Source organism: Apostichopus japonicus, chromosome 2 (assembly GCF_037975245.1).
Source record: "Apostichopus japonicus isolate 1M-3 chromosome 2, ASM3797524v1, whole genome shotgun sequence".
NCBI classification, from domain to species: domain Eukaryota; kingdom Metazoa; phylum Echinodermata; class Holothuroidea; order Aspidochirotida; family Stichopodidae; genus Apostichopus; species Apostichopus japonicus.
In genome coordinates this window covers 21,777,090-21,801,076 of record NC_092562.1, presented here as the reverse complement: position 1 = coordinate 21,801,076, position 23,987 = coordinate 21,777,090, and the positions used below count along the sequence as shown (strand labels likewise).

The window sequence follows — 23,987 nt, the reverse complement described above, 5'->3', positions numbered from 1 at the left end:
AGATGTCGGGCCCCCAGCCGAGGTCCTTTACGTTGTCATCGAGATATTATAATGATTTTTTTGTTTTCCCCGGTTGGCCAAGAAAAATTGTCTTTTTCGTTTGACAGATCAGGATGCTCATGCTCTGAGTGGCAGCTTCCTGGTCTGTGTTGATATTTTTTGGGGGGTAAAAAATGCTCAATGGGTGGGCAGAAGGCCCCTGGTTAGTTTGTCACATTTTTTGTCATCATTGATGAGTTGTTTCTGTTGCCAGACATGCACGACATCCTACCATTTCAGCTGTGAAGGAGTAAAAGTAAATAAGAAAGCTCTCTGGTGGTTTTTTATTTCATAAATGCTCAGGTAATTGTTAAGAGAACTAGAAATGAAGGTGACAGACATTTCAAAACCAAAATAGTTAATTTAATGAGGTTTGGATTTAGTGTTAAATAGATGGCCATGGATTCAATTCATTTACAGGAGGGAAAGGAAAGGCAATTTTTTTTTTTGGTTTGACAGATCCGATTTTGTTTAATAAGGTTTAGCTGTCCCACAGATCCGGCTATAAATAAGTGACTGCATTCCTCAGATGTCATGGATCTATTTTTGACCTTGCCTTTTGTTCTTGTTTTTATTGTCAAGTCTATGTATGAAACGTGCAACCTCTGACCCCATTGTTGGTTTTCATCCTCTCAGTTATAATTTACTTCCTGGACGTGAGTTTGAGAACATTAGTGATGTCTGATAATAGCTTTTCGTTGCAGGCAGGGAATACATAGCATTGCATGATATTTGTAAGCGATGATGTGTTTGATTCATAACATCAGTGCAATGGAAAGAAAGTTAAGAGCTTTGTGTGTAACATGTGGCATGTACATATACATCTCATATCATGCTTGGACAATAAATGTCTATAGCATGATATGATGTAAAATGAAGTCAAAAATTTAAGTTAATTATGAATTTGGCTTCTAGTGTTGTCTGCTTCAAAGAGTAAACCATGTGGCTCTGTAATGTTGCGTGTTAAAACCTGACTGTGTACGAGGACTAGAAGCACAGCTTACATAAATTTGCATATGTGCTATGAAATATTCATGTCATCTTATTTATAATCATGAGCCAGGAGTTAATGCCCTGTTTAGTCATTTTTTCGGAATGTTATTCCTTGGAATGACAATTTTCTTGTTATAAACTGGACTATTCAGGAAATCCTGGCTTGGGGAACTGATGTTCAGTGGTGCAAGATAGCCACCTCAGGTGTCACCACACCTGCATGAACTCTTCAGTGTGAAAGTTGTTGCCACAGTGGCACCCTCTCACCCTGGCAAATGGGACCAACCTGAAGCTATCCCAGGATTCATCACAGGATTCAAACTCCTCACAGGATCCATCCAGGATTCATGAGGGTTAAGGTTAGGGGTTCAGGTTAATCCCGGGATGTTAGAAGCATGTTAGAATTTGTAGCCAAGAATAATGATATTTAAGGAAGTGTTACTATCCTGCTGTACTCTATACATGGATTTCCATGCACTCTACATAGTACTTCATACAAACTCTATACAAATGCATCATATGATGTGTGAAAATTTCTGAAAAACTACTATTTCAAATTGTCTTTTATCTTCACCCACAGGTTGAAAGACTGTATCACGATGCGAGCATCGGTAATTTTATAAACATTGTCGTCTCCAAGATGAGGCTCTTACTGGAGGAGCAGGTAAGTCCTTTTGCCTAAACTTTGCATAACGATCTCTTACTAATGATTTTTGCATAAATCAGCATATTTTAACTAGCACTTTTGTGTTTGGATACAGGAGCTATGTAACAGAGAGTAAGGTTATTAACTAAATGGTTACTTTTGTGAACCAACTAGATCCACAAGTTTCATTAATACTTGCGTAATGAATGTACTCACCACATTGAAGTCTATATGTCTACATTTCCTGTCAAAGAGGCATAATCGGAAACTATTTTAGTCTCAAAAGTCAACAAAAAATAATGACTTAAAGCTCTCTGATTCTTATATGTGCAATGTCGGCTGGCTTTATGATACACTTAAAATTAAGAATGCTTGGTTTTAAACAATGGTTGTGATGTCAAGGGCGACAAATGAGAGAAACAGGTTTCCGTTCAAATGTTCTCGATGGAGAAGTAATTTTTTCCACCAAACAATCAGCTGCTTTACAGAAGTTGAATTCATCAGTCTTTTTCTCTGTTTTAATCATCATCTTTCAGGATGATGTGACTCTAAATTTCCACGCAGGCCGTTCACTAGACAGCTTCTGTGAGTGGCAGGCAGCTATTAATATCCCCATCAACGAAACTAACGAGTTTGGACTGGGGCACCATGACAACGCCGTCCTAGTCACTAGGTAAGTCGACATCTCACGACATCTCGATTCCCTGAACATGGGGCATTTTCAGAATTCAGACTTGGACCGTACTGGATTGTGACTGCAGCCCACCAAACCAGCAGTGTGTTCGGCATGCCAAAATTATCATTGTACCTACAGTATATTTATTAATGTTATAAACAGGGTGGACTTGGGCTTATAGGGGTATTAATGTTAAAAACAGGGGTGGACTTGGGCTTATAGGGGTATTAATGTTAAAAACAGGGGTGGACTTGGGCTTATAGGGGTATTAATGTTAAAAACAGGGGTGGACTTGGGGGCTCATAGGGGTATATAACCTCAGTGGTCCAAGCAACACGAATCAGTGCATTCGGCACCTGGATTGACACTCAATGTCAGCTTTCACAGCCTAGAGGATATCAGGCACCATAGCCACTTCACTCACATTGACGGCTTGGTTCTGATGCGGTGAACCTGTGGACCAGTCCTCCTGGTCAAGTGTGCGTAATTGGCATTTTAGATTCACGTGGGGTTAAATTTAAAGTGCTTCTTTTTCACCTTTTGTAATCATAAAGAAAGACAACTAGATCCTTTCAGGAGGGAGCATGAAAATTCACGAAAAACATGAGAGTTCATGCTGTGTCAAGGTCTGCCAGAGAAGTTTCATTCAAGCTGTCACACACACAATTTATGAATACTTGCAAGTCGTTAACAGGTTTGGAGAAGAAATAATAATATCCAAAGAAAAACATCTTTTGGAAACTTTAAAAATAGTTATTTGTGTACTTGCAAAAACAAATATAACTCAAAGGGGGGATGGGGGGGGGGGGGGGAGGGCCCTCAGTTACATTTCTGTCATCATAAACTTCAAACTCTTTTACGACTTTGGTGTCACACTTCATGTAGTAGGGAACAGTTATGTTATAACCAAATATGTTATTGCTATATTTCAAATTTTGGTGGTGCGATTCATAATTCCTGTTCCCCTTTGACACCGTTTTCCCCCCCACACATCCATCATCCCAGAATCTTATCATAATAATAGACTCGGTTAGACAGATTTATAAGTTGGAGGATATTGTCTGAAAAAGACTAGAAAAGACCAAAGTAATCCCAAAATGTTGCAAGTTGTTCTGAAGGTGGTCCCACCTGTCAATATTTTGGTACCGTGAATAAATGTGATTGGTTTTACCTGATACAAGATAGCACTGACTTATTAAACTCTGTTATTTGTGTCAAATAAGCGAACCACCAAATTACTGATTTTTGGTTCCTTGCTTTAGCAAAAGGAACCTATGCAGTCAGGTTGGCGTGTGTATGTGTGTGTGTATGTGTGTGTGTGTGTCTGTGACACTTGCTTGGGTACGCTCTATCTCAATAAGGGAATGTTGGATTGAGGCCAAACTTGGACTATAGATCCGCCATATGGAGAAGGTGTGCCCTATTGTTTTTGGTGCCCACAAAGGTCACCAAAGGTCAGTTATGGTCCAAAAACCGAAAATATTAAAACTGCAATAACTCCCAGTGCCAATGTGCGACAAGATTGATATTTTGGGACAAGTTGTGAACTGGTTAGGGGAGCATTTTCAAACTTAACGGTCATGTGATCCGGGGTCACCAAGGGTCAATTAATGATAAAAAACTAGTATTTTTGCAATAACTTGAGAACGAAATGTCTGTTAGGGTCGGGAGTTGCCTCAATGTAATCCAATTGTCGACCCGCATCTGGGTGACCCTTGACCTCAATTTGACCTCTGGTGACCTTTTCGTGTTTTGGGGATTTTTACAGTTTCGATGCTATTTTCAGATGTCAAAGGTACCTTCTGATCATAAATGTCAATAGGTTGACCCCGTGTGACCTTTATGTGCGAAGTTATATGGGGTCAAAGTTTTTCGGTCGGAGTTAGGATGGTTGTACAGACTTTTCGTTTTGTTTTTTGGAATGGTTGATATTTTGGGACAAGTTGTGAATGGGGTGGTGGAACATTTTGAAACTTAAAGGTCATGTCATCTGAGGTCACCATTGTTATCATATCTGTTGACACGCTTGTAGGTCTCTTATATTTCTTACATTTTCGACGCCATATTTAGATCTCAAAAGTGCCTTTTGATAAAAAATCCGATCACATTTTGTGATCACAAAAGTGTTGGCTATAGTGTTGGTTACTTTATGGGAACATGTAGGACAATTACTTGGACTATTTCAGCCCAATCTTGCTTCATAATATGATGTGTATTGTCATATACCCCAAGCAAGGAACCACAGTGCCCTTGGGCTCTTGTTAAATATCCTAAATGAGTCTGTCAGGAGACTCCCATGGTATATATGTTCTAGGTTGGCCATGCAGAATCAGATATTTTGGTATTCTCAATCATGACTGACTTTATTGATATTAAAGTAACTTTTACCACTGCAAGCTTAGCATATGTTATGTTATGATGTTAAAAATTGTTAAAAAAGGAGAATATTGCTTCTCGTTTTGATACTTTGAGGTGCATCCTAGCATTATTGGACATACAAGCAGTTTAAATGATAACCGTTCCTTCAAAGGTTGGGAACTGGATGTTTAATATAAAATCCCCTCTCCTTAATTCTACTGTATGTGGGCCTGGTCATCCCATATATACTCTGTAAACATTCCAAAATTCATGAAAACAACAATTAAGAAAAGAAACATGTCAGTATGAATTGAACAACAGAAAACTGACTTGGAAATTATAAATAATGGAAGACAGCAAAGAAATGTACGGCTTGGATGGGATTAGAAATGTTGCCGTTTGTTTCAGTTTTAAACTTTTGACCTTTTTCTTTAGTAAGACAGGTTTCCATTCACTGTAAAGCCTAAACAGAACCAAGACTGATTGATTTTGTTGTGTACAGTAGCATACATATTCAGTATCACACTTCTTACCCTTCTCCCTCCCTCCCTCCCCCTCTACCGTCATGTTCAATCTTTCTGGAAAGAAGCTCCTGTGTTTCATACTGTACGTGCAAGGCAAGTGAAAGTAATGGAACAACATGAATGAGTGGACACTGTAGTATGTTGTATTGCGCAAGTATGTGCACTTTGCTGGAGACATATAAAAACAATTACAGTGACCTTTGTCCTTGGGGGGTATGTATGTTCCTTGATGAGGTTTTTGCTACACCAGTCCCTGATGTATGAATGTGGTTTTACCCTTTAATTACTTCCCTGTGGGCTAATGATAGTCTTCCACCTTACATTGCAGATGGCCGAATAATACTTTTCTGATAAACGATATTTTCATGTCGGCAATTTTAAGTTAAAAATCATGAAGAGTTTTAGCATAATAGTGACTCTGAATGTGTTTAGAATCTACCCAGAGGCAACCTCCCATATCAGGCCTGGGAAAATTGTTTGATCTGATCAGTATGAATCACTTGAAGGTGCCCGTAGTCACGGACAACCATTAAAACAAACTGAACCGCTATCGGGCAGGAACATGTCCAAATCTCCGGTTCACTTGTACCTGACATGAGCTTGTGTTATGATAAATAACATAAGATAAGAGTTTGACATTTCATGTTCTAAAGGCACCCACAGTTGCTCTCATAATCCATAATTCCTCCTATAAAGCATGTATCGGCTGTGAAAGAAACACCATAATAGTACCCTGTGATTTAGCTGTGCATCATTACCTACCATGGCATAAGTGGTTCTTGTAGTTTATAAGCTGTCATTTTGTAACGTCTATATAGTTAAATTTATTTTATTTCCAACACTATCCTAAAAATACAGGTCACCTTAGGCTACTCCATAAGCAGTAAGTACATACAGTCATTGATGGCTACAAGGCCAATGTTTAAAAATGCTGATTGAACTTTGTCCTTACCTGGAACTTTTTTAAAGTACAGCATGACCAGGCAAGTTGATAATTCGCATAAATGTACAATTGTTAGTGTCATACAGTACCAAGTGTGAACAAAGTTAATGCAAAAGGTGCCATTTATAAGAATTAAAAAGTTTCAACTGTTAATCCTATTAAACAGTACATGAAAAGCTGAATATTTCGGACTGTTTTTGCTAAAAACACATCCAGAAATGGACAAATGCAAGTAGGGGAAAAAGATGGAAAAGATTATATCATTTGGCATCTAAGCCCCCGAGATATGTAAATATTTCTCCCTTCCATTACATCCCTCCCCAAAAGATGGCAATCCTCCTGTGTTGATTCCAACACCCCCCCCCCCCCCCCCACCAAATTAGTTACTCTGGCTATGGGCCTACTGTTAAGGGAGAAACCCTAGATCTGTATGACATTCTACAGTAAGTATGCATGCATGTTTAATACCCTTGTACCATCCTATAAAGCCAAGTTGGCTTGTAGGTGAATGAGACACCAGTGGTATTCTCAATGACTGGTGTGGTCATAGGGTCAGACCATCAGAGACACCATAACATGTCTATAACTTCAGGCTATTTTCATGTACTGATTTTGATACCCAAGTGGGGGGGGGGTGGGGTGAGGTTACTACTACTCAAATAGCAGAAACAAAAAAGAAAGAAGTAGAATAAGGAGAAAAAAATCATATTTCATTTAACAAGTAATAAATGATTTATTTTGACACAGACATGGAACTTTTTATAGTTATTTTCAATTTTTTTCCCCTTGCCAAATCACTCATTCAGTATCTAAAGTGATTCACACCATGAATGTTCTCTGCTTTTCGTATAGATTGAGTTACACCCTCAAACTATTGTGGTAAATGTTTCTGATCTCACAAGAATGTAGATCAAACAGAAGGGAAAAAATAATTTATAGATTGCAACTATTTGCATCGATCGATAGTGACATTGATCACACAAGCTCTCTATCGTTCTGTCTCTTCCAATATAGGCCTACATATATATCATATATATGTATAGGATATGCTTGTATAGGATAAACTTATACTTAATATACACATATATACTCATATATATCATATATGTGTAGGATATACTTGTATAGGATATACAAATACATGATATACTACATATACTACATATATAAATTATATAATAATCAAAACTTGACGAATCAATACAAGAAGCTGGTTGCGACATCAAATAGACCAAAATTGTATTTGCTTTTCAAAATGATCGAAATGCATCAGGATATATAATATATATATAGGAATTTGCCTTGAGGATGAAGGTGTGTGAGTGGGGGAGGGGTTGTGGTGGATAGAAGAGGTAGGTCCCAAGGCGCAGGATTCAAATGTTTCAATGTCTGTATGCAAGAAACCAGGTTAAAAGATAACCATGATAGTCTAACGAGCCGCACATTTCATTGGCTGTAAACCGCGCATTGCATTCACACCTGGTACTACAATCATATTTATGAGATGCTATCAGTGAGGTTTGTACATGAGGATAAGACCACCCTTTATAGTCTGTCCTACAGTATCTTCTTTAACTTCTTTCTCCTTGTCCATCTTGGCATTGAGCCTAGAAGTGAAGGAGGGATGGAAACATCATTATCTACCTTAAAGACTGGGTTTGTTTGATTCTTAAGAATTGAAGATGGAGGGGGATTAACCTCTGTGAAGCTCGTCATTTGTTGGAATGAGAAGAGTCTCTCCAGAGGTCATTCACTTGGCAGGCAAAGACCCCGAGTTCACTCTCGGTTCAAGACTCATACATGATTTAAAGCAACACCCAAACTTGAAATGCATCATGACAGTACTAGGGGCTATATTTCATGATTTGGTGTACTGTGAGGTGTACAGACATCCCCAATTTAGGGGGCAGTCCCCTATTCCAATGATTCGTCCCCGATTATCAAAGTTATCCCCGAAAATGTCCCAGATTTAACAAGAAGTCCCTGAAATTTTGAAATACAACATCATATTCACAACAGATTTATGAATGTTGCAAACCCTACCTTCCTGCTCATTTTAAGTTAACTACACATCATTGAAAACACATAAATGAACACAAAAACCTCGCACAGACCAGTGGCGGCGGAACCGGGGGGGCTTGGGGGGCTCAGCCCCCCCAATGAAAAAGTTGAGGGGGCAAATGCATGATAAGCCCCCCCAATATTTACCAAGGCTTCGAAACGTGCATCTGCCCATTTTTCAATGCATACTTGTCGATCTGTCCGATGCACACGTATACTATATAGGTGTAATAATTTTAGTAATTGCTGGGGGACCCTCAGCCCGTCCCCTGGCTATAGACCACATTGTCACCCCAACCGCGTCTTCACGCCCCGTGAAAAGTGGAAGCAGTGAGTGTGAGTACCAGTAAGCGTAACACAACTTCGTCTTAGGCCAATGACTTGCCTCATTTCAGCCAGTTCTCCAACATCCCCTTACTTAGTGGCGGAGCGTCCATATATACAGTCAGGGGCGGATGCCCCCCCCCCCCCGACAGACTCAAATGGACTGCTGGCGCCCTTTTCAGCTTTTCAATATACTTTTTACTTATTCGCTATTATTGACTATTTTATTGCGCTCTCATATACCTATTGACATTTGTCATATTCTGTTAGTGTAATTTTCCGACACCTATTTATTCTCCGTTTATCTGCAAATTAGCAAGGCCCGGAAAGGGTCATTTCCTGCAATCTAGGGAGTATCTTAACTCAAAATTTGTCTGTACGCTCCGCGCCAACCTGTGGTGGCGCTCCGCTTAGATAGTGTCGAAAGCGCCCCTACAGACCATTCTTGCCCCCCCCCGACCAATACCCCTAGCTCCGCCACTGCCCTTACTCCACTCAAAAACGTCTTTGCGAGTATAATAGCTACTCTCTTAAAACACCATCAAATATACAAATTACAATGTTTTTACAGACTTTTACGTGCAATCTGAGAAATTGCAGACTTGAGACCCATATTTTAGGGCAAGGTATACGCAGCATAAAACACTCGGGAAGTGCCGTTTCCGGCCATCTGGGGGTTTGAAATAACCCAAAATTTTCTTGTACGCTCCGCGCCAACCGACGGTGGCGCTCCGCTTAGATAGTCTCCACACATTAGCCCCCCCAATAATTTTTCCGTTCCGCCGCGCCTGGCACAGACGATAGCTGAAATCAAATTCAGAACTACTTTAATGTACGGTATAGGCCTATCCTACTATAATGTATCGTATAGGCCTATCCTATATACGCAGAGTTATGTACAAGTGTGACGGTGTTTCCTACGACATTGAAGTCCTGTTACTTTTGTGCTGACCTATAGAACTATTCTTGATTATGTCATGTCAGTGCTCTATCAGACTAGCACTTTTTTCTCACAGGGGAGAGATCCCCCCCCCCCAGGCCGCACATTCCACCTTTAACATCTTGTCCCAGATTCCTATTTAAAACATATGGTCACCTTAATTTATTGTAGTGTTGTAATGAATTGTACTCCAGTAATTTCTGCAAATGGGGGAGAAACTTTAAAGGCAACCATGTGTAAACACTGGTGGTATTTCTAGGCAAATTTCTTGTTAGTCTTTGCTCTCTCACCAACCATGGGTTAAAGGTTTTTTGAGATCACATTTCATGTACCATTTTAAAAATAACTTTGTGACATAGGCCTCGTCGGTATCCTTGTAAGTTGTAACACAAAGAACCGACCATGTTTTTACCCTTGCACAGTATTTTAAAAAGTTACCCACTCTGTAACATGTCGCGCTAAAAAAATATAACCCTTCTCCTTGTCACTTTAAGATACACAATAATTCAGAAAATTTTCTTGCCGATTCTCGGTGTGTCAGGGCCACCAAAAGTTGGAACCCCAATTTAGGGAATGACCCTTACACGATTCTAGTGCGGGGGTGGCGGACAATGACATTTTTCCTGGGTTGTTCGAGATGCCACGTCTCGCACTCTTTTAGTTTCCTCCTCTGTGAGCCATTGGTGTGGTGTGATGTACAGTATTGGTGAATGTGTCACATGATATCCCACATCGAGAAGACATCCTCTATAACCACTCTCACTCCCTCCCCCCTCTCGTGGGAGCTCTCGTTAAACAGCTGATTGGAAGTTAGAGGCCACTTAATCACTCTCTCAAGAAATGTTGACAGTTTCTCAGTCCCTGTGCCCTTCACGGCTGGTATGTCAACATTTATACTCAACCTCAATCATCTGAAATATTACATCTTCAGTTCATCTGAATAATACTCTGCCGTGGTAGATGATCAGGTTGACGTCATGAAAGTCTGACATATTTTCCCCTACCCTCACAGACATTTTTCTGAGAATCTTTTTTGGTGAGAGATGTTCTTAGAGACCTCTCTGGGAACTAAAAACGACAGAGATAGATAGACCTGCGAGGTTCATTGCACTATTGACAAATCTATCATCCAGTCGCCAACCACGTGATGATATTACGTCCCATTGAATAATGGATGCAAGGAATGCCAGCGACATCACACATCGCTGGTCGACATCGAGCTATTTATTTTTCTATCTCTTCTGCCGGTTGATCCTTGACGTCGTTTCCATCCGTTGTTATCACGATAGAATGTTAATGGAACAAGACTTGACATTGTACTCGCTGTATTTTCATGAGACTATCCTCTCATAAGGCTCAATCAGTGTCTGGCATTATTATTACATCTCTTAGATCCAGGGCAGCAAGGGGTATGCTGATCTGGTTCAGTTTGACTGGCCTAGTTTCATGTTCTGGGTTCGAGGTAGGAAGTACATTTGACGTAACATCTCCTCAGATATTTACTGTTAAGTCTCGACTGTAAAGAGCAAAACAGCGTCTTCATCACGTATCGCAGTACAAAGGAAAACAAAAGTCTTTTTCGTAATCCAAGTGCTGCCGCCGTCGTCTACTTCACATATCTTCATCGAGAGAGCTCTGTTAACAGATCCGAGATTAGCGATGTGATTGAGGACAGGATCAACGACTAAAGTGCAGGTCGAATTACGATGGTAAGCCCACGAAGAAGGAGCAAAAGAAAACATTGCAGTGCCTCTCTATTCTCTCCCTCACTCACCAATCAAATTAACGCAGAAAATAGGTACAATAGACCAACGATTCTGAATTTGCTATAACTGGTTCTAAGTTTTGTCCGAGTCATATTTTAAGAACTTGAAACAAACGATCACATCTTGTACTCAACCAGGTTTTTTTTTTACGTACATAGTTGGTTTTCAAGTGCAGAAATCATCAGTATATTGTTCAGGTAACTGGTACAAAATGTGAATAAAATGGCTTATTTTTTTTTTCCTTTCTAGCAGAGTAAATTATGTGTGCACAAATCGATGAGAATATTGCGGAGTAGTTTAATAAGCCTAAATGGTGCTGTGCAAGGAATGAGGGTGTTACCAGTGGAAGTAAACAAATCTTGATGACTTCTGTACTTCGAAAACTTCACAAGTATTATGGTAGAAACCAGGTTTGAGCCCTTTTTAAAGGGGGGGGGGGAGGGGCGCAGTGCAAAATGTTTTAAGTTATGTTTAGTTAATTCAGAGTGCGTCTTTACAGGAGACAGGTGTCAGGTAGCCTTAGTATCACCATTCTTAATTAACCCAAACAAGTAAGATTTTGAGGTGCATGACTATACGTCTTACAATTGGTGATTTTCAACTTTAAATAATAATAATAAGACTTATAATGCGCACACACCACTCAAAGAATGTTCATGGCGCAAATGACAATGATACAAATAGAAATGATACAGATAATACAGAAAAATACAAAACAATGACAGAAGAAAAACTTAATGGAGAGACTTAACTTTTGTAGATTTTGTTTTTTCATGAAAATACATTTGGTTTTTTTAGTGCACAAAACCTGCTAAATATCTTTGCATTTGTGTCACAATTTGTGGTCACTTTTGGACAGCAGTGTGTTTATGAGATAACATGGTGTTCCCAGCTCTACAAAATACAATGACACCCAGATAAATTACCAAAATAAATCATCATATATTAACTTTTAAAATTAAGTTTTATAATCCATGCAGAGAGATAGAGAGAGACTCAATGACTGCAGAATTTCATGTGAGGTCATACAAGTGCATGACAGGTTCGCTGCCAGTTTCGGATTTCCTCGAAACCGAGCAAAAAAGTGTCTGTAATTTGCACCCATTGTCGTCATAATCGTCCGTATCCTCTTCCTCGAAGCTGTTTGGGAGGATGCCAAGTATCCGGGGCAAAGGATTAGCCGTCTTTATCAATGGGATAACATGGTCCTAAATTGTACCCATGACGATCGTGTTCTACCCCTCTTGGCAACTCCTTTCATCTTAATTGTACAAAAAAAATAACTTGAAAGTAGATTTTAGCAGCTCGGAGATAAATTGGCTTTGATTGGCAGGGGAAGTAAAATGTTCACAAAGTTTGTGTTAACAATGTGAATGGGTTTTCTTGTGATACAGATCTGCCTCCTGGGAGTCCCTGGGTGCCATCTTCTCTTCCTTCTCCCTGAAAACAAATTGCAATATATATATATATATTAGATGAGCTCAGAGAGTGCGTTGCACCTGGCGTACCTACCTGGGACCTCTGTAGGGGGTGTTAAAAAAGTGCAAAACAATACAAATTGATTTTATTTCTATGATCAGCTGGATCCAGTTTTGACTATGACACCTTTCGTCTCCGGTGACTGCCAGTGTCTGTTTTCCAAGTTTACTTCCAGGGGGGTGATTACTTCCAGGGGGGGTGAGGGGAGGAGGGTTGAAGAGATCCAGTTTTGCAAGCTGACTTCAATCATGTGATCTGAGTTTTAGGTTTCTCATAAATTTGACTAAAAAATCAGTAACTGTTTAACTTTTAGTCTTTCACTCAAATAATAATCATATGTCAAAAGGTTCACCTCGGAAGAAATTGTTTTTTCTCCTTTCAATTACATTAGGAAATCTCTATATACATTCTGTGTCCTGCCTTTTGTACAATTTTAATGTTCGTCGTCGTGACAGCTTTGTTCCTGCACGATGAATAGTCGAGAGGGAGCTATTAAAACCTACTGAAATAGTAAAAAAAAAAGTGTTATCCTCGCAAAAGACGGATTACATGTTGACATAATCGGTCCTGTTCTTCCAGCGTTTGTTTCTTCCGCCCATCAGCAGGAACATTTCAATCTGATGTTCTCATTGATTGATTAAACATACCTTGTTTTAGGTGATATATCTGCCTTTTTGGGGTATACCCATTCATCACAAAAGTGTTGGTCTTTATAAAGATATTTGTGAAAGGGCAAATATATAAAAATATATATATAATAAAACTTGTCAAAGGAATATGTAAACTATTCCTATCATAAAATACCATCAGAAAATATAGGGCCACACTCTCTTGCTGATAATGCCCCTGTGCAAAAAGAGAGGGGGGTTTGGGGGGAGGGGAAGAGTTCAGCAATGATGGACAATATACCTTTCTTTTCAGGGGTGGGTGGGTTAATATTTTTGGGTAAGGAATAAATTTGAAAGAAGATGAAGAGCTTTTGTGTAATCCCCTATGGAAAGATGAGGGCGGGGGAGTGGGGAGGGTTAGATGAGGTGGTTGCAACATCAGGACAAGGGTTCTGCATCTGAAGAAAGAGAGTCAACTACAACAAAAGCCAACATAGTGGATTGTTCTAAAATGGCAGAAATAAAACACTAGCACGGTTTGAGAATTCAAGATGTGTTGACATCATCATATGATATAACAAAAGTAGCAGTTTATTTTAGGGACAATGAGAGTTTGTTTTAAGACCCTGTATGACACTGACTCCTCCCCCTATACTGTACCTGTTCAAGGATTACCATTGATTTCTTACATATATATGTCACAGTAGCCAACATGAAGAGACATTCAATGTTGAAGGGAAAAAAATCCAATTTGTCTCATGGGTGTATTAGAGGGATCTACAGTATCCAGCATGGGGTCTAGCCTCACAAAGACACAGGAACAAGAAAAATCTTGTTTAAGAAACAAATTATGGCATTGTCTTTGTTGCTCCCAATGGAAATGTGTGCCCTAAGGTGGTTTTTAGCCTAGATATTATTATTTTTTTTTTTTCCTCACAAGAAGTGATTGACATTTGCACGGTGTGGTAAAAAAAAAGACTGAAAGAACTTGCACGCAACATGTCTTTCGGATGGCCTCGGGCAAAAAAAAGATGATTTAGAGAAAATTGAATCAGATTCGTAAAGTAAACAAAAGTTAATAGTTGTAACTTGCATGGTGCGAATGCATGGCAAGGTAGACATCGCTGGACGAAGATGGTTTCAGGACAGAGAATATAGATACCAAGAATGATGTTTCCTCTCATTACGACTTTTCCCGTTTCTCAGCACGACTGCTGTGATTACTTAATGTATAGCTGATTTCCTGTGGCCTTTCTGTCAGACAAGCTTGTGAATAATGTCTGCACATTAAAGTTAAAGGGGTGGGGGGGGGGAATTGGGAGAATGAAGGGAAGGGTAGGTGGGGGAGGTGAGGTGGAAATGTGCGAAGTTAAAAAATTAACAAAAGTCAATTGCTATCATGTTAGTATAAAATGTGAAACCGTATAAAATAGTTTAAACAATTCTCCAAAATGCTATGGTATGCGACAATAAGAGAAAAGATGCACTGAGAGGAAATATAAATATTTGGTATATCAATTTCAGAATTTGGATGCACCTACTTTTATGCTGATTGAAATGCCAGATACGCTCACAGGAATATGTACAGACTTCAAAATCGCTCAATAAAATTAAAATATATCTGAACAACATATTATGAAAAAACTGAGTTAGGGAATTCTGGAACGTTTTAACTCTTCAAAAGATTGCTAACTTGCAACCGCAATGGCGTCACAGCGCTCATCGTTCTCCACTGTTCAAAATATGTTAGATTAAGTATCTAAAGTACAGTTTCATCTTAGGAGATTGTGTAGGGGGGAGGGGTAGACGGGGAGGGGAGGGGATGAGGATAGATGGGTTGGTTGGATCATGTAGGAGTCCTGTCCAATGATGAAAGCTTTAAACAAATTCTTTCAACAGTCTGTTTCATTGACTACATGTGACAGAAAAAAATTCACATAAGAAATTTTGGAGGAATGTGTAAGAAAATGATAACAATCCGTTTGACCCAGGAAGATTTAAAGCAAAATGTTTTGAGTACATGGGGTTTGGGAATCTCTTTGTTTTGTATAGCCCCGAAGGATAAACTTCCGTTTGTAGATGGCAGCTGTGTGTGAGATCATCATAAATCCTATGAAAAAAAATGGTATGATCCGTATAAAATGGATGAGGTGATCGTCATAAACTTGAGTTTGAACATGTTATATATAATCGGTTGCCTTGTGGGGGGTATAGAGGGGGGGGGGAAAGCACAAAGTTTATACTGTTTGGAAAATTTATTTCATAGCTGTCTGTCTGCGTATCCTTAAGCACCATGAGTAATCGAGGATGATTTCTACTTCTATCTGAAATAGTTCAACTCCATTCTGGATCACCAAATATGTAATTGATTGCTCGGCATAGCTCTCAATGTGGAAAATGCAGAGTTGCTAGGAATCTATGGACCAGTGATTTTGTCATCCTTCCCATCAAGTGTACTGCAAGGAAGAAATGGAAGTAGGATGTGCGCTAGTTTGGATGGGGAGGGAGAGGAATGGGAGAAAAATTGAATAGGATGTGGATGGGAAGGGGGAGGGGGGAAAGGAAGGTTGGGTTGGGTTGAAGAGAAGAATAAGTTATGTAAGGACGAATCTGTTCTATTCTGCTAGGGTACCGTGTATACCCTATATACCAGTGAAGCAATGAAATGTGATATACATATTTTGGGTGGGGAGAGCGGATGGGGAGGGACGGTTGGGAGAGAGACCACTTTCCCACACCTCTGTTATGCTAATGATATGCAGGGTTGGGGGAGAAGAAGAAATCCCTATGTTTTTTTCCCTCATCCTCCCCTTTGGGTTATGTTAATAGCTAAAATGATTGTTTATTATCAGATATATTAAAGCATCAGCTTTCGTAGCAGTGTAGTTCATTCTGATACAGTTCAGTATCATCATTTAGATGATATGTCGGCAAAACTATTAACGAAGAAAGAGTAAGGAAAATTCTCGACTCGCTTTATGGTATTGATGACAATGCTGAGATGAACAGGAAGGTCTCTGAGAGTGAGAGACAACGTATTCTTAAAATTTAAATGAAATCGTGAAGAATTATTACTTATTATGTTAACTTTCTAAGCTTGGCCCCCAAAAAATAATGATAATAAAATAAATATACAAATAGTCTACAGTTAGTGGATGTATCTTCTTCTAGTTGCTCTCATCCTCTGTTGCCATCTCAGTTTGAATAATACAGTAGGTGGTTCTGATGGTTTGTTAAGGAACTGATCAAATTTCTAAACTCCTTCCTCAGTACTGTGTGCTAACTGTCAATCTCTGTCTTTCTAAGAATATTCTGTAAATAAAATGTAATTTTGCATTCTATATTGCTATCTTTTCTCTCCCTCTTTTAAATGATGTCTTTTGTTGAGATGAGCTGCCTGCCAGCATTTTTCACTTTGAATTGATGACTGCATTATCACTAACATGACAGGAATCAATAGGTTATCGGGTGTTACAGAGCAGTCCCAGTTTAATGTGAATCAGCCATGTCTTCTCATTCCATCATAGACGATGATGCTAAGAAAGTTCTGTAGTATTGTGATATTAAAGGAGTAGACAGAATGGGAGATGTGGCTGTATATGAGTATAGCTGAATGAACATGAAGTATGTGTGAAGCATGTGTGAAGCTTTGTGAAGTATGTGTGAAGCATGTGTGAAGCTGTGTGAAGTATGTGTGAAGTATGTGCGAAGCTGTGTGAAGTATGTGTGAAGCTGTGTGAAGTATGTGTGAAGCTGTGTGAAGTATGTGTGAAGCTGTGTGAAGTATGAAATATAACATGGCTTCAGTGTTGATCTTCAGTGTCTCCTCCATCACACCACACATCACACATCACACCACACCAAACATCACCCATGGAAACCCTGCAGTTCTCGTCAAGTAGTAAATACTGCACGGTCCGGTCGGTCAGTAGGATCTAGCAAGTTGGGAGCTGCATGTAAACCGACCGACTGGCTGAATGATATCAAGTCAAAGGTTAAACCAAACTCATGAACGGTCAAAATGTAAAAATCTTCTTCAAACCTGTTTTCTCCATCTAGTGGAGGGTAATAATTTTCACCAAAAACTGGTGACGTGATGTGTTTCGAAGCAAGGGCAGAAATATAGATGTACAAGAAGTTCAGTTACTTTTGCTTTTGCTTTTGCTTGGTAACTGAATTTTACAATTAACTAGAGATTATAATTCAGTTCGTTCGATTAAAAAAAAAGTCAAGACACCTACACACTCAGACGGGCCGAATGTATCTGAGCATGAACTCAAACGGGCTGAATGTAGCTGAGAATGAACTCAGACGGGCCAAATATATCTGAGAATGAACTCAAACGGGCCGAATGTAGCTGAGAATGAACTCAGACGGGCCAAATATATCTGAGAATGAACTCAAACGGGTCGAATATATCTGGGAATGAACTCAGACGGGCCAAATATATCTGAGAATGAACTTAAACGGGTCGAATATATCTGGGAATGAACTCAGACGGGCCAAATATATCTGGGAATGAACTCAGACGGGCCAAATATATCTGAGAATGAACTGAAACGGGCCGAATATATCTGAGAATGAACTCCAATTAGCCGAATATATCTGAGAATGAACTCCAATTAGCCGAATATATCTGAGAATGAACTCCAATTAGCCGAATATATCTGAGAATGAACTCCAATTAGCCGAATATATCTGAGAATGAACTTAAACGGGCCGAATATATCTGAGAATGAACTCCAATTAGCCGAATATATCTGAGAATGAACTCCAATTAGCCGAATATATCTGAGAATGAACTTAAACGGGCCGAATATATCTGAGAATGAACTCCAATTAGCCGAATATATCTGAGAATGAACTCAAACAGGCCGAATATATCTGAGAATGAACTCAAACTAACATCATATCATTTGTCAGACAGACATACTGCACCCTCAGCCTCTGGTTTTTTTTCTTTCTTTTTTTTCCTAACTTTTTGTATAAAAAATATTTTTTGTTAAGTTATAAAACAGGTTTTGAACTACATATTTCCCAGGGTATGATACCACTTAGAGGTAATCAAAACATGCAACTCTTAGGCAGTTGTTCCTTTCCTGGGGTTCAAGGAGACCCAGTCAGTAGACAGTTTGACTTTGTGATACTTATTGGTCGTGTTGAGTGGAAGTTGGCAGAGAAGGTGAAGTTCTCTAAAGCATTTGTTGAAGGTCGTCCTGAAATGGAAGCTTATGGGTTAATCTGTTTCATTCTCATTAATCTAATATCTGTCAGTTTTAATCCCTCTCTGATGTTCTGCTTTTGAGCTACATTTCCAGAGAACGCCACCTGGTCCCTTGGGTGCCTGTTCTTTGGGGTTATGAGTATCTCCTTTGAATAAAGTTTGACGAAAAATGTACTCCCCCCCTCTCAAAAGAAATCATTGAGACATTTTTTAAAGTATCTCCTGTTTGTTTTAGGTGGGTGGGGAGGGGGGAGAAGAGGTGTGGTAAAAGGGGAACTTGTTTGTGATAGTTCTACTCTGATAAAATAGAAAAATGGGATGAGTATATACATTTAGCATTTTAAAAGGAACGTTATTTTCATCATTCATGAAAATGAATCATACTTGAAAGTGAAAGTTGCCTTCTCTTGGGATTTTTTATTTCAGTGTATCATATTCAGTGCATAATTTGAGGTTGCAGTCCTTAGAATCGACCCAGGTGGACCATTCATCCATTCTTTGCTTTCTTTCAGATATGACATCTGTTATCGATCGAACATACCGTGTCAAACCATTGGTATGTATTCTCTTTCTTTTCTTCACCGTCTTGCATGTATGAAAATGGTTACCACAGATGTTTACTTGTTTCCTTTTGGAAGTGTGTGCGTGTGTGTGTTGTTTTTTTTGTTTTTTTTATATTAAAGCATGAAAGATTTCCCAAAAGAAGTATTAATGTCTTAAATTTTTTACCAAAGAAAGAGTTTGTACCTTGACTTTTCATGATGATACTTTAGTATTTAACATTACATTCATCAGAAGGAAAAACTTCCAAATATGTTCAAACTTCAGAGTTCTCTCGGTTTGAAAATGTATTTTTTTTCTTTTTTGATACAAGCTTAATTGACTGACAGTAGATAACATAGATAACTAATTATGCAAATGTTGATGTAAAAGATGTGACAAAGTGATGAGTCTCCGCTTCCACCCCATCCTCTACCCCCTCCTCCACCCCCTTGAGATGATTCAGTGACATGTGTCACTACAGACATCACTTGAGCGAGGTCACTTTAGTAATAGTTGCTGGACTACAGATCTAGTACAAAGATGTCACTCGTTGCAGTTCCATTTTATTAGCAATCCTTTCTGTTGAATAACTTTCACTGGTTTGAAAAAAAATATACCATCCTTAGAGTTTCAGGTGATAGATATTTAATGTAGACTGCCTGGGAGGAAGATAAAGTGTCCCCATATAAATGTATTTAATGTAGACTGCCTGGGAGGGAGATAAAGTGTCCCCATATAAACGGTAACGAAGTTCAATCAAGTGCAGGGGTAGTCGAACCGTGGCCCCCGAGCCACATGTACCTCTTTCGACTTTTAATGTGAGACTCATGAAAAATATGCCAAAGTGCTCCTCCTTTTTACATCACAATCAATATAAAAGGTAAATTGACAACTTTGCTGACATCATGCAACATTCTAACATCTGAGGCTTACCATATGTGACTCTTTATGTGAAGCAAGTTTGGCTACCAGTGATCAAGTGTTATCAAGTATAAATGTGATAAAAAAATGGATTTGAAAAGCTAATAAAGAAAACAACAAGAACAGCCACAAACTCAGTAAAGTTGTTCTAAGATTCATAGAATCACTGGCGACTTGTAAGCAGACATCGTTCTTAAGTGTTCTACATTTGTAATTGTTAATTTATTACTCAGACAATTAAAGGATGAAACTCCGCAGAGATAATCTCTTACATTCCCTGGAGATATACGACCATCCCGCTAGATCCCTCTTGATCGCCTCCCGATTAGCCATGAATATTTGTCAAATCTTTGAGACAGGTTTCAAAAGTTAAGTTAGTAGAGATGTATCAAATATGCCAGGTTCTGATTGATGTCTGTGTCTTTTAGTTTATTTTCTGATAACCCTTCCCCTCTCTGGAAGATAAAAACTTCCCTGATAGCTTTTAGATGATGCCACCAAGGTATGGATTGAAACATTTATTAGCATATTAAAGGTAAGTCAAGTCATGCTCTTTGATATCCATATTGAAGCCTTCCCTTGCTGATTATTGGCAACAGCACTTAACAGGGAAATAAAATAGCTCATACAGAGTGTCCTAGAAAATACTTTCTCTTTCTGTTTTCTCTGCCCTTGGTATCAGCTACTAACCTCTTGGTAAAATGTAGGTTTTATCTTGTACGGGCTGCATGTGTTTGACTTGGGTAATAATATTTTGTGATATGCACAGTTAAACCCTTCCCTCCCCCATTCCTCCATTCTCCTACTCCCCCCCCCTCTTTCTTACCCCATCCACAAATTTTTATCCAATTACTCTGTTACTAAATGGCAAACAAACTTACTAGTTTGCTAGTGTCTTGTTGATGATAAAAGAAGTAAGAGTGTCTATAATTTCTTTATCTTTATATATTTCAAATATCTCCTCCCATTACATCACTAGAACTAATAGCACAATATTCAGGAGTTGGTCATATGTGTTAAGTTCTTGATTCCTTGGCAACCAAACCTTTATAATTCATATCCCATTGCCCAGGTATGTGGGGGGGGGGGTGGGGGAAGGAGGGGGAATTTATATATAATGTAGCTTTTTGTAAAATGGCAATGAAAGTTGTCACTGTATACTCACTCCTCTAGTTTACCAGTGAGTCACTGACTGTTCTGAAAAAGATACAAACTTTAAAAAAAAAATATGTCACAGTTTTCTTCTCACTTTTATGGTACTTTCATAGCCAAGGTTCAAGTCATGGGTCACTTGGAAAATGTCAAAGGTCATCCACTAAGGGAAAATTTTTATATACTGAGCATGCTACTGTAGTAAGCTGTAAACCTCTGTTTGTTTACATGAATGGACATAATCATATAAACGTTAAGCACAGAAGTAAAAAACTTTTGGCATGCACCCAGTAAATCATGTGCGCAAGAAATACTAGAAAAATATTCAATGTGGAAAGCAGCATTTGGTATCTTTTATGTGCTGCAGTTTGAAGAATCTTGAACAACAGAAGTAAATATAGCTAGGACAGGGAGTAGAAATAAGGCCTGTTTTATCCACATCAATTGGTTAATTTGAATTGTCTTAATAAGAAAAAAATGTTTAAGTTGAATTGAACTTCACAAGTAACTTCCCAGACATAAAAGTATACTTATTAAAAATTGTATGCAAGGGATTCAATACAGGTTTCAGATGGCGGTGGGAGGAGGGGGAGGAAGGGAGGAATTAGACCAATGTTCAGTGGTATTGAAATTACCACCTGTAGCTACAGCACATGTGTGAAAATCACTGCTTTGTAAATGATGGGGCTGGGGGGGGGGAGGAGGGGGTGGTGGTTGGAAATCTAAAATGGGATACTGTGTGAAACTACTGTGTGCTTTGGCTCAACCACTCTGCATTCAGAATATGAAATGGAAAAGGAGGGCCACTAATATGAAATTGAAAAGGAGGGCCACTTACAAGTTATTTAAAATGTGATAGTGGAAAATTCCTGCATCACCTTAGTACCCTGGAATAGTTGCAAGGTGGTCTAGACATAGAGTAAACACCACAAGGCTGAAATATTAGAAGTAAAGTTAGGATACCTGCATATCAAATATCAAAACTGTGGCAATTCATTTGATAAAAAAATTGGATGGGGGGGGGGGGTGTCTGCATGCAATGGTATCGATAGAGGTTGCTGTGTGAGGTATCGGGAGGGCTAAAGGGTGTGCCTGCAGAGTAAAATTTGTAAAAACAAACTTTAAAAAGTCTTTTAACTTTATTTGCATACTTTGTTCTGAACAAAATTAGAGGCATTTCACAATGGGACTTGGTATTCTGCCAAAAAACTAATAGTTTCTTAGAAATCCCGGTACACGGATTGGGAGAACAAGTGAATTAGGGGGGGGGTCGTTGCTTCCTGTCTATTATGAATTTAGTCCATAACAAACAAAATATCAATGTTTATAGCAATTGACTGGCCAGACAAGAAACTAGTGGTATTCCCAGAAAGGACGGTAATTGTCAATAGGTGTTAGGTCTAACCTTGTTTTAATACCATACTGGTATTCAACTGGTTGGTATAAAGCAGCTCATGGAATTTATCTTTGTCTCTGTCTGTTTTGATTTTGGTTCCGATGCTTTGCATCCATTGGAACCTATAGATGCAGTGGAGCCAGTAGGTGATTCCGTATAGTTTGGGGAGTGGGGCTATCCTGCATATTGAAAGAGTGGGCTGGGCTTAACGAGATTCCACGCTCTAGTTCACAAATGAAAATTTAAAAACATATATATAAGAAAAACCGATAGAAAGAAAATAGATAAAATTGGAAATTAATTTACCTGTAGTTCTCTTATTCAACAGTGCTTCAGAAGTTCTATTCATGTTACAATGTTAACCTTACTTTTTATGGGTTTTTGTATCCATCTTTCTTACAAGGTCTATCACTGCTTGGGGCTATGTGCAATCCATCTAGAAGCTGCAACATTAACCAGGACACAGGGCTAGCTACAGCATTTACAGTGGCCCACGAAATAGGACACAAGTATGTAGTACTTTAATGTATCATCATATATGCATCATACCTTTATAAATTTGTAATATACATCTCCAATTTCTTCTTTTTTTTTTGGGGGGGGGGGGGTTTGTTTTTTTACCACATGATCTTTTATGTATATGCCTTGGAAGGGCAATTATATCAGTTTGAAATCTGTATTTGACAGTCAGCGAAAAAATTACAGAAAATATTGAGTGTGGGATTCGAAACGAGGATGCACATAAAAGGTGACCTCATGCCTGTGTGCGTTGTGCTTTGAGCTTTATATATTGGGGCCCTCCCAGACGGGATCATTCCAAATCTAAAATTTGCTCCATTGGAGATGAACTGGTTTCCACACTCAACTGCGAGAATTAGACAAATAGTTCCCATGAACCTATATGACTGCTTCCATACCCACTCCATTCCTCTGCTTAACCAAACTCATTCCCATGCTTCATCTACCCCACCCCCTCCCCTCTCATCTGCATGTTTTCTTTTCTTTAAAACTAGTTGTCGTTTTCCAATTTAGATTTTGGTAGAATTCTCCGAAAGTCAGAATCCTTTTTGCAATCACATGCGAGTTGGTTTCTGTGATAACATTGAAAAGATGTATGGATATATACAATTCTGATGTTTGTTACATGGTAACCATAACACCTTTTGTTCTTCGTAATCTGCTCAAAGAGATTAGCCTATTTCTGCCTTCTGTAATATTTCAATTGATGCCCCTCACCCCCCCCCCATTCCATTTTACCTTTATACTCAGTAATATATATTTGGTTGTTATTGTTATAACATTCCTAACAGAATCAAGATCAATTGTATGATGGGAATATACTACCTCAAGAGTCTATTCTTTGCATTGAAAATATAATTCCATTTTCCTTAAAG

The 23,987-nt window shown here is 38.9% G+C and overlaps 1 protein-coding gene across 2 annotated transcripts in view; it reads left to right on the top strand.

Annotated features, from left to right (window-relative positions):
• LOC139982208 (A disintegrin and metalloproteinase with thrombospondin motifs 6-like) overlaps positions 1-23,987 on the top strand; it is an 81,366-nt gene that overhangs the window by 40,167 nt on the left and 17,212 nt on the right. For both annotated transcript variants that reach the window (XM_071994815.1, XM_071994827.1), the window contains 4 exons: positions 1,613-1,696; positions 2,215-2,351; positions 19,094-19,137; positions 22,997-23,102. In XM_071994815.1, coding sequence (XP_071850916.1) covers positions 1,613-1,696; positions 2,215-2,351; positions 19,094-19,137; positions 22,997-23,102 — 371 coding nt within the window. The remainder of the gene's footprint in view (positions 1-1,612; positions 1,697-2,214; positions 2,352-19,093; positions 19,138-22,996; positions 23,103-23,987) is intronic.